Here is a 16267-nt window from a genome sequence, read left to right as displayed (position 1 = left end):
CATTCTCCCAATCCCAACCCCCATCCCCATCTTGGGTCAGATGTTAAAAGAAGTTTAGGACTAACACGATACTACTTGCTTTGAATCCTCTATCTTTGGAGAAATAAGCTTATTAAATAAGTTCTGAAGATGGATTTCAATTATTTCTGACAGCTGGACCCAAAGGGACTACAACATTACATATCCATGATGCCTATATGTAATAAGTAATCTATGAGTAAAAGTTCAGTATGAAGACAGGTTATGAGCCAAACCCATGTCTACCTTTTCCCTAAATAAGATGGGAATCACTAAGAAGCAAAACACTCGTTTGTTAACAGGAGGAACATAGTTTCCCAGCTATATGAAAAGGATTATTGGATACTAGGACTGGCTTCCAAAAAAAAAAAGTTGGTAGAGTAAACCTATCTTGGATCAAGACAAATACAGGTCTATAAAAGGTGGTGAAAGAACACAATAGGTTTAACCTCTTGGCTAAAGTATTTGTGGCAAAATTATGGCCTGAAAAAAAAAAATCTCATAATAAACCACTTAAATTTTTTCTGGAACTACAGAAGAACCTACTAAAATTATACCCTCAAATATAATACATAAAATACCAGTTCCAAAGAGGTGACACCTACCATGGCTAACTTCACTGGGCTTCTGGGAAATGTGAATGAGAGAACTATATTAGAAGGTGGTCATTCAATTTTCCCCAAAGTATAAAAACCATCACATTATATTGGAAACCATATCCCTGGATATTCCCAGGGAAAGAAGACTAGAAGAAAAGGAACATAGTAAGAGGTCAGTAGATAGGGATGCTACCGCCAAGAAACACAAAAATAAATCTTTACAGTTAAGTTTGTGTCTCAACAGTTTGGGAATTAAAAGTTTTCTTTCGATAAACTGATTCAAGAAAGATTACACAGTAGACAATAGAGTTGTTATCCCACAGGAAACAAAGGGCAAAGACTTAGACTAGAGTGAAAGTTTGGACTCAGGAATTTAGAAAGTGGTTTTGTAACCCTAAAAGGTAGTACAAATAAAAAGGTTCAAAACTAACATAGGTAAACCTATGGATAGTTATTAGGCAGGGAGAAAAGGAGTTGGTTAATACTAGTCTGAGACAATTTTGTGTTCCTATCTCCTCATATTCCTACAAGGAAATGTTCCAGCTGAATGGAACCAGAATGTAGTGTATAGTTTTATAAAAAATATTGCTCTACTCCTCCCCAAATTACCATCTCATCAGTCTACTGGACATAGTATTGAAACATTATGCCAATTTAGTTCTTATAAGCCTAGTTTTTCTGCAGCCCATACTCAGCAGCCGTCTTAAACTATATTGTTCAATTATCTATCACCTTAAGGAAACTGCTTCAGGAACCACAGATCTGTACTCCCAACTGTGAAAAGCAACCATTCATGAAACTAAGTCATATACGTTTAATATTGATCCCAGGAAACTGATGGGTACCATGAATGGACTCTAGCTGGCTATCTCACTGAAGTATTCTTATGATCTCATAAAAAGATACTTTTCACCTTTTTTAAGAACAATTATGTGTTTTACGATACAGAACTCTGAAGCTCAAGCATTAATTTGTGCACTGAAGTGGGTACAGATCTGTTTTCTAAGGAAGATTCTATACCTGAATCATTGGTGAATTCTTCAGCCTTTTGTATGCTGAGATGAGCTGTCTTATTCAAATACCTATTTTGGTTAGGCCTCTTGACTGTAACCCTATTCTCAGCTCAACTGATTTTCAAAGCGTATGGACCCCACCTTAATCAGCAACACAGAATATCTGCATTCCAGTGCAGGAATGACCTTAATTCCTCAGTGAACAGAAACTATGAGAGCTCTGGACAACAGGCTGATAGTCAACTTCAAGTAATTAACAACAAGGAATATGTATTCACATACCAATGACTTTTTACACTTTAACAAGTTATTGCGTTCCAGAGAAGAATCTCAAAAGAAATGCAATATAAGGTGTGATGTGTACAAAGACAGTAACAGTGGGGTAGCATGACTGGCCTAATTTTCAAGGTATACTAACAATGTGGAAGATCACAAATTTATGCTCAGAGAGGCTTTCTTTCAAGAATCCAACACTGGTATCTGGCAGCTCAATTTTGGTGCGTCAGCTGAGTCCTTCTCTTCTAAAACCAGGAGATCAACTCAATTTCAGATTTGTTGTTCTTCATTAATAATGCCTCCATCCTACATCCTGGAAGCCCCCTCTGAGGTACACAGATGTCACTCACTATCTGAACCAAAACCTCTCTTGCCTCTTTGATTACACCTGACAAACACTCTGACCCATGCTGACCCAAGTATGTCGGTCAGCACCACACAAAGGGGCTGTGGAGCTTGACATGAGGCCTACAATTCTGCTTGGTTTCTAGAAACTGAAATGTTAAGTGTTTCAGTGAGTTCTTCCAACTCCAAGCAAGTCTTTGTTCAGCCTCTGATCTTTTTGTTTAGCACTGCAGGTCACATCAGGACGCTACTCTGATCTTGTAATCCTTTCAGAATTAGATGATGGTAAGAAAATAACCAGAGTCCGTATTTCTTGGTAACTGGCATTAGTTATAAGGAGAACATAATCAATGAAGATCTTCTGGAACTAAAGCAGCTAAGCAGAAAAACATAAGCTGAAACTTCAAAAGTTCCAAAACAAAGCTAATGTGCTTCTGCTTAAATGAGTATGATTACCTTTTTTGATAAGATTTTCCAAATTCAACTATAACACCAAGGTGGGCTATTTTTCATATTGTTTATAACTGTTATTGTGAAATGTATAAAGGAGAAGACAATATACACTACACAGCTGCAATGCTTTAGCTTTGTAAAGGTAAAGGAAGAGTGCAAGGAAGAGTCCCTGTACCCAAGCACCTGTATGACAGAGCGGGCGCTCCATCATCTCAAAGTATAACGAACACTACCCTTCTTTGATTTCGTATGACACTCACTCATGGAGCAAAACCTTCCATTTAAGGGAGAATGCAGGAGAGGAATGATTCAGGCATATAGGATTCAAGCAGGAGCCAAAAACACAGTGAGATAAGAACGGTCACTGTAAGGCAATGAACTGAGGAGGTTTTAAACAGGATTATCTGTAAACAAAAAAAATTTACCTGTACCTGGGACAGGAAACTAGAAAAGGATAGTCATGATTCAGTTGAATTACAATCAGGTGCCTTTTTAAAACAGCTAATTTGTATTGAGGGGGATACTTTTAATCTGTTTACTGGGAAAATGAATTCCTATACAAACCCTGTACTATTTTACATTATGTAAGAGGTTGATTTAGTTTGAAAAGCCTCTTTTCTTAGTACTTCTTGGCTAACTTGGGAGATGATCCACCTTTAAACTGTTAAAAGACTTCTACTTTAGTTATAAAAGTATGGCTTTCACAAGTAATAGATAAAAGCCATTAACTATGAAAAATAACTTCTACTATGAAGTATATTTTATTTTAAAGAATTTTTATATTTCCAGTTTTACTATGCAAGTTTTCTTATTCAAAAGCAGGCAATAAGGGACTTCGCTGGTGGTCCAGTGGTTAAAAATCCACCTTCCAATGCAGGGGATGCAGGTTTGATCCCCGGTTGGGGAACTAAGATCCCACATGCCGTGGGGCAACTAAGCCCACACACCACAAATGGAGAGAAGCCCACCTGATGCAATGAAGATCCCGCGCGCCAAAACTAAGACCCGACACAGCCAAAAATAAAAATAAATAAGTAAATAAATATTTTTTAAAAAAAGCAAGCAATAAGAAATTCTGGAAGTATTCTTAAGTAAAGGCCTTCTGATAAGTCTTTTTGACTATACAAGGCAGCATTAGAGGGCTTAAGAGATGATTATCTTTTTGAAATTTCCCTACCAGGGAATAAGGAAGGGAAAAATGGGAATATACTAACAATGGGGTGGGATAGAGTGGCAAAGAGAACTGTACTTTCAAAATATACATATTTTAGGGGCTTCCCTGGTGGCGCAGTGGTTGAGGGTCTGCCTGCCAATGCAGGGTACGCGGGTTCGAGCCCTGGTCTGGGAGGATCCCACATGCCGCGGAGCAACTAGGCCCGTGAGCCACAACTACTGAGCCTGCACGTCTGGAGCCTGTGCTCTGCAACAAGAGAGGCTGCGATAGTGAGAGGCCCGCGCACCACGACGAAGGGTGGCCCCCGCTTACCACAACTAGAGAAAGCCCTCGCACAGAAACGAAGACCCAACGCAGCCATAAATAAATAAATTCAAAAAGAATAACAACCCGGCCTTCCCTGGTGGCGCGGTGGTTGGGAGTCCGCCTGCCGATGCAGGGGACGCGGGTTCGTGCCCCGGTCCGGGAGGATCCCACGTGCCGCGGAGCGGCTGGGCCCGTGAGCCATGGCCGCTGGGCCTGCGCGTCCGGAGCCTGTGCTCCGCGACGGGGGAGGCCACAGCGGTGAGAGGCCTGCGTACCGCCAAAAAAAAAAAAAAAAAAAAAGCAAACAAAAAGAATAACAACCCAAGCCAAGCTGTAGGATGTTATTTAAAAAAAAAAATACATATTTTAAAAATTCCATCACTCTAAGACAATTTCTTCTCAAGTTTAACAAAAAGACTTAAAAATGGTTTAAAAACACTGGAAAAGACAATTGGGGAATTTTTCTATTATTAGTGAGGTTGGGTCTGAAATAGAATGACTACTATCTTGGCAACTTTGACATTTTAAAAAATGTTTGATTTAGTTGTATTTGTCAACATTCTTGCTTGACTAATCTTAATTTTTGATAAATTTAAGAACTTATGCAAAGGTAAAGGGGACTGTGACACTCAAGGAATGTTTTTTTCTTTTTGAAAAGGTTCTTTGTAAAGGCACAGAGGGAAGAGACAGCTTAGTATTTAGTCCTAAAAGGCAAGATGATGTGCAAGAATGAGAAGCCAGAAATGTAAACTGAAGGAAATGGCCAATTAATTCAAGTAGGATCTTGTTTAGTTTTAGTGGACCTTCAGTATTCAGAAAGAATTCCCATGGGAAACCTGTCCTTTTATATTTAAGAATCCCTGAAACACTAGTTATCAAGTGACCAGCTATATCAGAATTATTGGGGATATCTTAAAAAGTAAAACAAAACCAGCATTCTGGTACAGTAATAAAGTTGATCAGATTCCTTAAAGGAGGGAGTAATCAACAAGGCTTTGGTGAAAGAGTTCCCAAGAAGAGTGGAAGGAGTCCTTCCAGGCAAATAGCACAAGTGGAAACAACAGAGGATAAGGAATAGAGTGCCTATCATAAATAATGCTCCGTGGAACATTTCATGCATCAAACATTTTTTGTATTAAAGATGATTTTCCAAGGATGGATGCTCAGAAGTTTAGCAACTGAGACAAAAGGTTGTCTTGAACTTCAAGCTTGTTAAATAACGCTGAACTGCTAAATACTGCTGAACTGCTGTTTCCTTAAAGGATTACACTAACTTGCTACACCACCAGCAAATATGAAAACAGGTTTTTGTCTTTTGTTTTGTTTTGTTTTTTGCCCTGGGGCATGCAGAGATCTTAGTTCCCTGACCAGAGATCGAACCCGTGTCCCCTGCAGTAGAAGCACGGAACCTTAACCACAGGACCACGGGGGATGTCCCCTGAAAACACTGTTTTATTCTACCCTTTATTCTCCTCCTCCAACACTGCATTCATTTTATAAAACTCTGCCAATTCAATAAGTTTCAAAATATTAAATTTGTCATTATTTTACTGTGTTGAACTTTTTTGCCCACGCTTGTAATTAATTTATTCTTAAGCAACTATTACAAGTGGTCTTTATTTTTAATCAAGCTACGTCTTTCACAATTTTATTTTTTTAACTTTATATCGACTGGGATTTGAGGTTTCTCCGTGCTTTTTTTCTTTTAATTAATTAATTTTATTTATTTAGTTTTGGCTGCACTGGGTCTTCGTTGCTGCACGCGGGCTTTCTCTAGTTGGCGGCAAGCGGGGGCTACTCTTCGTTGCGGTGCGCGGGCTTCTCACTGCGGTGGCTTCTCTTGTTGCAGAACACGGGGTCTAGGCGTGCGGGCTTCAGTAGTTGTGGCACACAGGCTCTAGAGCACAGGCTCAGTAGTTGTGGTGCATGGGCTTAGCTGCTCCATGGCATGTGGGATCTTCCAGACCAGGGCTTGAACCCATATCCCCTGCATTGGCAGGCAGATTCTTAACCACTGTGCCACCAGGGAAGCCCTCCATGCTTTTATATAAGATTTAAATTTTCATATATCTAAAGGTTTAATTTGTGATTCCTTTTAAGTTCAGAAATTCTTTTTTCCTTCCTCCAGAGTTGATACCTAACTTTTTAAAAAATACTTTTTCTATTGTTGTATTTTTTAAATGCTTATTAATTCAATCCAAAGGAAATATTTTCTATATGAGGTTAAAAGGATTACTTACTACTAAATAATTTTTCCCCTTCTCATTGATTTGTGACACACTATCACATATTCAAATCTAACATGCAGAAAGGCCTAGAAAAGAATAATTCTAATTAATTAATTAATTGGTTTATTTTTGGCTGCGTTGGGTCTTTGTTGCTGCGCATGGGCTTCCTCTACTTGTGGCGAGCAGGGGCTACTCTTTGATGCGGTGCGCGGGCTTCTCACTGAGGTGGCTTCTCTTGTTGCGGACCATGGGCTCTAGGCACGCTGGCTTCAGTACTTGTGGCACGTGGGCTCAGTAGTTGTGGCTCACAGGCTCTAGAGCGCAGGCTCAGTAGTTGTGGCATACGGGCTTCACTGCTCCGTGGCATGTGGAACCTTCCCGGACCAGGGCTTGAACCCATGTCTCCTGCGTTGGCAAGTGGATTCTTAACCACTGCGCCACCAGGGAAGCCCGAAAAGAGTAATTCTATTTCAATGTCTATTCTTGCATTATTATCTTTTGGTGTTTGGTAGACATATCCTCCTTCATTATCCTTTAATTCAAAATTCAAACTGCTCTTCTCATCTTTCTTCCAAACCTTAAAAGCACCCACTCTATCATTCTACTGAATTACATTAAACCAATAATCTGTAAAGAATATACATTTTTATAATACTTTAAAAATAATTTTTATAAATAATTTTATGGTTTCTCATGAATGTAAACCTTCTGTTCCTAATTTCAAATACCTCTTTGAGGAAGCAGTAGTCAGCTTAGAAAAGATGCTAGCAGCCTTCAATTATTAAGCTACCATTACCCAACAGAAATAATAGAAATTAAATTATTAAACATATGTATTCATAAAGCTACAATCAGTAGAACCTCAAATTTTTTCAGGGATAACTATTAGAATAGGAAGAGCTTTCTTTAAGTTAACGGGCCATCTCTAACAATGTGATCCTCCACCCTAACAACAGTACCATAACTAAATGAGTACACAAGGCGTCATAACTTCTATATCAAGTAACAGGTTTCCCAATAGGCTAGTTCTAATTTGACTTAATATTATTAAGGACTTCTGTTCTGCAACACAATGGTAGAGCAGAATGTTAAAGCGATTTTAGATTTTACTTGTATGATGGCCATGATTTTATGTGCCCCATTAAAAATCTAGTCTAACTTATCCATAAAATATCTTAAACTAGTTTAAAGATTCATCTGCATATTACAAAAGTACATCAGTTATATAATCTCTCTTTTTCCCAAGCAAGCATATATAAAATCTTTCAAACCAAAATACTGAGAAGTTACCATTCTAAAATAAAACTGCTTACCATGATACCACCATTTTGTTTTCTTTGGATTCTTGTTACATGTTCGAACATAAAAAGAATTATCTGGTGGTCGTCTCTGAAAGCAAAAAGAATTTAAATAGATAAGAAGTTGTAAAACAGGAAAACATAAGGGGGAGATAGTTTTAATAAAAGCTCTAGCAAAAATATTACAGAATGCATAAGAAACAAAATAAATGCAGATGTCATAACTGAAAAAATAATATATTCCAGGCAATGTAACCTCTTGACACTGAAATTGTTAAAAAAAAAAAAAAAAAGGTGTGCATATGTGGTTTGGGTTAGGTTCCAATGGGATTACTAGACAATGACTATCAACCTAAAGTGGCAGCATTAGGTTGTAAAGAATTTTGGTTTCATTTATCTTATCTCCCTAGAAATAATTTAATAATTACTTTTGTGAGCTAATCAAAACTCTACCTAACTAGGTTTGTCTGAGAAACCCTAGCAACTTATAATCCTCCACAAGGGATTATTATTTTCCTGTAAACAAGTATCATCAAGGAGAGACCAAAGGATTCGGTTTCCAAAATGTATGTAAGAGGCAAAGGGGGGAAAAGACACATTAGCATTTCTGCAATACATACGCCCTGACGAGAACAATATTAGAAGCATATGGCAGCTCTGCAAGGAGTTACATCAGAAATAGCCATAACTACAACCTAACAACACTGAAGACAGGTTATGAAAGAATTTTCTTGAAAACCGTTGGATGTTGATCAGACACAAGAAATATGTGCCTCTCTACAAAGATTTGGAAACATGTCAAATTTGTATTAACGCCACTGAGGGCAGGTTAGTAGATAATATGATAGGTCCAACCAAATAGCAATGGTGAGCAGGACTACCTAGGTAGCAGGAAGGAAAACTGACAGTCCACTTGGCACTTCTAAAATTCATATACATAACTATGATCTAACTCTTATGAGATAATAATAACAGTAATTTAACAGAAAGGAAGAGAAGAACATATGACACTAAACAACTATACCAAGATTACCCTGTTTATACAGTTAGAGAAAATTCCTGAAAAATTATTATCATGAAATTATATGTCTACTTTAAAGAATAGATGATCTGCTATTGTTTGTCCTATAAAGTCATAAACTGTGTTCATGAGGAATACACTGCTACTACTGTTAACAAAAAATAAACTCATCTACTTATCAGAACCCAATCTTCAAAAAACAAGTTTCTTTTTGTGAAAAAAGAAACTGGAACGAAAGAGTTATGACTAAAAAATGCCTACAGTTAAATTAAAATTTGTATTCAGGGAGTTGACTACTCTCTGAATACAACGGAAAGTGAAACTCACGGAACCATATCCACCACAGAATAAAATTCACCTGTTTTAATAGAACAGCTTTCGGTGTATATTTAAAAGACTTTTTAAAGCCTATTTGGTGCTAGATTCCCCTCAGTGCCAAAACACGTTTCCTCTTCTTCTTAGTAATCTAGTACTTAGCACAGTAACAACAGCACATAGCAGGTACTTAATAATGTCTGAATTTTATCATTTTCCACAAAACTAATGCTGCCAGAATTCTGACTTCTAGATTATCATTTTGGTTGAATAAATTATAATTACATTTATATTATATAATATAGTTTATCAATAATTTAAATGGAATGATTAGTCTTATACCAACTACGCAAGAAACACTAACAGCAGACAACTAGAATGTGAGGGGAAAGATGAGGGTTAGAAAAGGGTGAAGGAGTTAGAGAACGTAATAATTTTCTAGCTTTTAACGGGAAATCATTACCTTTAAATGTAAACAAAGCTAGTAATCAAAAGGCACATGTAAGGGCTATGCGCAGACACCACTCGTGTTAATCTTAACTTCTCTTATTAAACCCTAGAGTTACTGCCTCATCTTTCCATAGACGTTAACATTAAGAGAAGCCCCTGTTACTGGAAACTGCTCTGTGCCACACCTGAAAGTTCAGAGCCTGTATGTGCGGTGGAGGTGGAGATAGGGAGAGGAGAAAACATGGAAGCAATAAATGAATGAAACTTGTTTCCAAGCCCTTGGGATTAACAAAAGCTCAAGTGTAGCCTAAAATGCAGCTCAGAAAAGCTAACAACAGGGAGGAAGCTCAAGTTAAAAGGTGATACTAACATTAGATAATAGGTACCCTATTTCATCTATTCTAAGATGTACACTTTTTTCTTAATATTCCTAAATGGGGATACATGTCTTTCAACTAATGGTGTATCACAGTTTAACTGCCAGAAGTTTCATTCTTCCTCTTGTACATAACATTGCATATTAAGGGCTCTTATGCTACAGTCAAAAAATACATATACAATTTAACCTATTATTTCCCATTCTTATTTGAACAAAAAAAATTTTTTTTAAACCTAACACCAAGAAACCTCTTATGGAACTAACATTCCAAGAAACTTACTTTGCAAACAAGTGGCTTAGAGTGTTTCAAAATCTAGATAACCTACCATTTAAAAATGAAATACTATCTAAATGTTTTCTAAATATTAATTTAATAAAAATGACAGTTGAATTTGGAGAAGAAAAAAAACCTGCTAAAATAAATGAATAACCCCACAGCTCCCTAATCTCTAAGGTAAATTCGGTTTTCCCTTTAAAGAGAATACAAAAGGAAACCCCCATGGAGAAGAGATGCTTTAAAACCTCTCAAGCAGGAATGACAAGACACTAACCCTCAAGCAGGAATGACAAGAGGGCCAGAAACACAGAGAGGATTTAGATACTTTAAAAGGGTATTCTAAATTTAACTCACATGGTTTTTCTTTCTGGTCTTTTCCTCCCTTTCTCCATCAGACACAGAATCTGTAGATTAGTAAAGGAGAATAAGAGGAAAAGTCCTGAAAATTCTACTGGTAATCTAGTCCTCTTTCAACCTAGGCTTTATGATAGGAGAGCTCTGGTTCCTGGGAAATCCCCTAAAAGAGACTGATAGGGTGGAAGCCAGCAGAGGGGAGAAGGGAGCCATAATGCTTATTCCTGGGTCTTTCCACTGTGAAATCTAGAAACAATAATTTCTTGTACACTTTTGCCCTGTGCATGCTTACAGAAATAAAATTCAGATTATTTAAGAACATCTGCAGAATGTCTGACTTCTATTATCAAATTATTTGCCAATCTATTACTAAAACGTTCCCTATAACTTCATAATAGAAAGCATTAAGTCCCTTCTTCAAATAAATTATATATCAAAATAGCTTCTCTACCCAAACTAAAAGAAGAACTATACCTGGAATAATTCTGAAAAGTCCTACCTTTTCTTTGCAGCTGGAAAGCATGCTAATAATGCTAAGACAAACTGATTGGACTGAGAGCGCTGGGGACCAGTCTTCTGTTAGAATGGATAAACAGATATGACCATTGCTATAAACATGAGGATGAACAGGAATATTTTCACCAGTAAACATGACCTAAGAAAGAACAAAATTCCATTAATACTCAAATATTCTATATTACCAAAAAATAAAATATTCTCCAGGTAAGTTAATATTTTAAAAACCAAATTAAAAACAAATAAAATCAATGCCAGGAACAAGATAAACAACTGCTTTATTCTTACCAATTCAATAAGTACTGGTTTCACTATTATGAATGACCATGTAGTAGGAAAAAAATCCAGACTACCTATTTTATATTTCAGATATTTTTCACAAATTCCTTTAAAAATTTTCTAAATCACCATGTATTTTTAGACTAGTGAAAGACAATTATATTTACAAGAATGGTTTTTCAAATTACTCATTGTTCTCTGCATACAGAAATCAAATACACTAAAACTTGAAACGAAAGTATTCAACTTTAGGACAATATGAATTACATGCGGTAGGAACACCACTTCCACCTATAACAATGTTATTATCCAAGGTGCTATATGCAAAAGGAAATGACTGCTACATCCTCCAGCTCATCTAACTTCGCACTTCCATTATGATGGGCACAAACTACCACTTACTAATCAGCAAATATCTACGTGCTTAGACGAAAAAACAAAGGTTGAATGAGTCTCCCAATTACTTGCTGTTTTGTCTCTGCCTTTTCTTTTACTCAGTTCTTCTACGTTTTCCCCTTTCTCCATGTTGCCTCAGCACTGATTTGAAAGGTAATATTTCCTTCCTTTGCCCTAATAATTCAATGTCTCAATAATACTGTTTCTTAAACATATCTACCTAAGCATCTGAATAGGCAGGAGAGTAAATTCATACATCCTGAGGAATCTGTAAGCATAGCCCATAATAGGTCAAAGTAAAAGTCTCATATTTAAGAATGCTTAGATATATGTTAGTTCATAATAAATTATTTATTTTGATATAAAAATTAATCTGTCAATCTTTTAAGTGAATTTTATACTGCAGTAGAATATATAATTTTTAGTGTTGCTTAGGAGTAATTCCTATTTCCTGATCTGGCCCTTAAAAAAAAAGAAAATCACCTGGAGAGCTGGTTAAAAATACAAATTCAAGAGCCCCACTTTCCCAGATTCTGATTCACTAGGTATGATGGCATTTTTATAAAACTCATCAAATATAAACCAATAGTTCCCAAACTAGGCTTACAGTAAGTATATCTCAGCCCTGCAAATTACCTCATGCTCAGATATAGCAGAATCTTAGTAAGGAGAAACCCTACCTTAAGTGATGACAAACTGATGAAATATATTGCTCTAGGACTAAGCCCTCTTTTATCCTTTACAGAGCAGAAGACAGCCAGCGAAATAAGGGTGGCCAGAATAAGGTATGCCATATTTTAATATGTGATATGCTATGGGAAATTACCATAAGCTAGGTTTTGCTTTTATTTTAAAATTTCTACCTACATATCTGGTTTTATTACAATTTTACAAATATTTACATTTAACAAAGCACTCTTTCATATAAGTAGGAGTTCTCAAATATTTCAAATATACTGCTAACATATGGGCCTCATTTCCTTGGCTGAAGCTAATATAAGACAGGAAGAGGAATTTTTTCTCAAAGGAATGACTTCATATACTTGTTTCTTTCTTTCTTTTTTTTTTCTTTAAATTTTGGTGATCCACCCTCCATTCCCATGAAAAAAGAGCTAAAGTAAAGCTGAAAATTAAAAGTAAAGTCTTAAAACAAGAGATATCAAGTGATTTGTCCTGCCCAATTGTAGAAGACCCCCGAAAGACTTGGGCACAGCTCTGTTTGAAGTACCATTTATCTCAATTATATCTATCAGAATTAGTGCCTTTTTCATCACTTTTTGCTCAAAAAGTGCTGCTCTGCAAAGGGAAATGACTGCTTAAAGCTCTTGCAGCTCCATGAGTCCATCCACAATTATTTTTAAATTAATTTTTTAATAAATGTGAACTACAGTTTATTATATTATATGCATTTGATATTCCCACAATGTGTTGTGGATGTCTAGAGTGGGAGTTTACAAATCTCACAGAATATGCATCTGCTTTGGGGTGTTCTTTTTTTTTTTTTTTTTTTTTTTTGCGGTACGCGGGCCTCTCACTGTTGTGGCCTCTCCCGTTGCGGAGCACAGGCTCCAGACGCGCAGGCTCAGCGGCCATGGCTCACGGGCCCAGCCGCTCCACGGCACGTGGGATCCTCCCGGACCGGGGCACGAACCCGTGTCCCCTGCATCGGCAGGCGGACTCTCAACCACTGCGCCACCAGGGAAGCCCTGGGGTGTTCATTTTGCTACAAAATGCCATTTGACTAATAGGATATTTTCATGAAGAACACAGCAGTGCCCATTACTCCCTGGCCACAATTATTTTTAAAGGTTATTTCTTTTCCAGTAAGGTCTTTTTGAAAACAAGTCATGTAGAACAGTGCTCTGGTACCAAAAAAGTAAGAACTGCCAAGTTATTTCCTTTGGCACAAATGAAGCAATGTATCAACAACCATCAAGGAAAATACACAGACAGCCAACCAAAAGGTTATCACGAGATGCTTTGACTAGCCAATTCACAAAGCAGAAGGAAAGCAGTATTCTTTTTGGAGAGAAATGATTATAAACTAAATCACTCGGTCTGAGAGCCAAGAAGTATGCATGAATCAAAAGTAAAGGAGGAGAGAAGAGAAAGAAAGGGGATGGGGAGCAGTGGAAGACACCTACGGCACAAGCAGCAGACATTCTATAAGCAGAGAAGAAAGCCAGAAATCAAGGAGAAAGAAACAGTTTTGAAGTTTGAGGGGACTGAAATAAAAATAAATTAGACCTTACTAATACTTAAAATAAATTAGATCTTAATAATGCTTAAAAAAAAAAAGCAGGGGCTTTTAAACCTGCTGCATTCAGGGCAAATGCAACCAGCCTAAAACTTCTAGCAACCAAAAACAGGGGAACTAACTTGTTGTACATGGTACAGGTAACCCCTAGAACCCAACCTGGCAGATAGAGAATTTTAGAAGTTTGTCTAAACGTGGACAGGCTCCATCCAGGATTTCCTGAATTCCATTCAGGAATTCAGATGAATTCCTGAAATATAAAAAAAAACTTTTTTCAACAGTTTATTCATGTAAAAGACTGGTAAGTAGTCTGCACAGACAGTTTTGATGCAAACTTTGCTATTCTGGTTCTCTGCATGTGACAGAAGAGTAACCAACGCTGAATTTCTTCAAGAGTACACCCTTTTTTAAAAAAAAATAAATTTATTTCTTTTTGTCTGTGTTGGGTCTTTGTTGCCGCACGCAGGCTTTCTCTAGTTGCAGCAAGCCAGGGCTATTCTTTGTTGTGGTGTGTGGGCTTCTCATTGAGGTGGCTCCTCTTGTTGCGGAGCACGGGCTTCAGTAGTTGTGGCACACGGGCTCAGTAGCTGTGTCTCGTGGGCTCTAGAACGCAGGCTCAGTAGTTGTGGCGCACGGGCTTAGTTGCTCCACGGCATGTGGGGTCTTCCTAGACCAGGGCTCGAACCCTGTCCCCTGCATCGGCGGGCAGATTCTTAACCACTGCGCCACCAGGGGAGTCCCAAGACCACACTCTTAACTATCCTTGTTTATTTAATATGCAGTACAAGCCAGAGGAGGGAATGCACATTTCAGGTTTTTTAATACAGCCAAGTAGGCTCTGAAAACTTAAAAGACTTTAAGCTGTTTCCAGGGTTCAAAAACCTTTCTGGGGGGGAATCGCAAATAGCTGATAAACTATCTAAAACAGATATGACAATATAACTGAATACGATGAATTTGAAACCAAAGGGAATAATTTTGCTCATTAATTTTTTAAACAATTTATTCAGATTCAAAGTAGTCACATAGATTGAACAGCGACCGGAGACTGCACACATTCCCCACTGCATAAACCATACTGAGTAAAATGGAATTACAGGTTTTTAATAACAAGCTATTAAATGGAAAAAAAGTCACAATTTTAGAAAGGATGTTAAATGTAACGCATGTGAACCACATCTGAAGTTCTGAGTCTGCATTAGAAGAAGTCCTCATGTGTCTGTAAATTTCCAAATATCCCCCACCAGTGTGGCTCAAATTCAAGAGCAGGTGAGATGGAAGAAAGAACTCTGCTCAGGATCCATATGATTTTGGAGGTAAGTTCGCACATCCCACATCCAACCTAAAATTTTAAGCAAGCCAACCTCTGGGTAACCTTTGGGTACTAAAAAATCTAAACTGAAAGCCACCAACAGTGACAATATAAAGGATGGATATTAGCTAACTGTTTCTAACGTGAAATTCATGGTAATCATACCTGAGGGCTTCCAAAGCCTTCAGGCTCAATACTGTATGACCTCACAGTATTGAGATCTTACCACAATGAAGGCATACTAATGTGTTCAGACTAGTGCTCTGGAAGTGATGAGAAAGTCAGACACCTAATATGGTATATCAAGCTAGGTGAAAATACAATATACACAGAATGAGCAATACAAAACAGGCTATAATTATAAAGCCAATCTACAGTATAGATACCAAGGTTTCTACAGGGACAATATGAGGGGATGTTTTCTCTGATTAAAGTTGTCATTAGATGACAATATTTAAAGGGCAACTATAAAAACTGAACATACAAGCAGAGAGTTTAATAAACTAAATCAAATATCTAATTATGAATAATATATATGACATAGGTAGTGTAGCATAAATGAATGATAAATATTTGACAAAAGTGACTGGGGATAAGAATTTTAGCATAGTTTTCAATTCAGTTCTCCCCTTTTAGTCATCTAATACGTATCAGCAGCATGAATATTGATAGCTTTCCCAAAGCAGGGAGAATCAGACCACGAGCAAAAGGATGAGGACACTATGAATATAAGTTCTGGATCTCTGCAATGAGGGAATTTGAAGCAACACAACAAAAGGGTTCGTGTTAAAGGGGCATGAATAGGAGGGGGAATAGGAGTGAGGGGAAAGTGATTACTCTTTTGCCCCAGTGTTTCTAAAGCTTTATGATCAAGGCAAGTATATTTTTAGCATCTTTAAAATAAGTCCAAAATATTGCCACCTTCCACAACCTCCACTGCTACCCTTCTGGTACAAATCACCATCACCTCTCACCCGGATCACTGCAATAGGGGTACCCTT

At 37.4% G+C, this 16267-nt stretch overlaps 1 protein-coding gene across 1 annotated transcript in view; it reads right to left on the bottom strand.

Annotated features, from left to right (window-relative positions):
- Positions 1 to 16267, bottom strand: part of UBE2W (ubiquitin conjugating enzyme E2 W) — a 76417-nt gene that overhangs the window by 6994 nt on the left and 53156 nt on the right. Inside the window, exons 4-6 of the mRNA XM_089898577.1 lie at positions 11006 to 11161; positions 10507 to 10556; positions 7726 to 7801 (exon numbers count right to left, since the gene is read on the bottom strand). Of these exons, the coding sequence (XP_089754703.1) occupies positions 7726 to 7801; positions 10507 to 10556; positions 11006 to 11161 (282 nt within the window). The remainder of the gene's footprint in view (positions 1 to 7725; positions 7802 to 10506; positions 10557 to 11005; positions 11162 to 16267) is intronic.

This window comes from Delphinapterus leucas, chromosome 17 (assembly GCF_059928025.1).
Source record: "Delphinapterus leucas isolate spDelLeu-1000000601 "Yukka" chromosome 17, BTC_Dleu_Yukka2, whole genome shotgun sequence".
NCBI classification, from domain to species: domain Eukaryota; kingdom Metazoa; phylum Chordata; class Mammalia; order Artiodactyla; family Monodontidae; genus Delphinapterus; species Delphinapterus leucas.
Note: the sequence above shows the minus strand (reverse complement) of the source record. Positions and strands in the feature narration are given on the sequence as shown.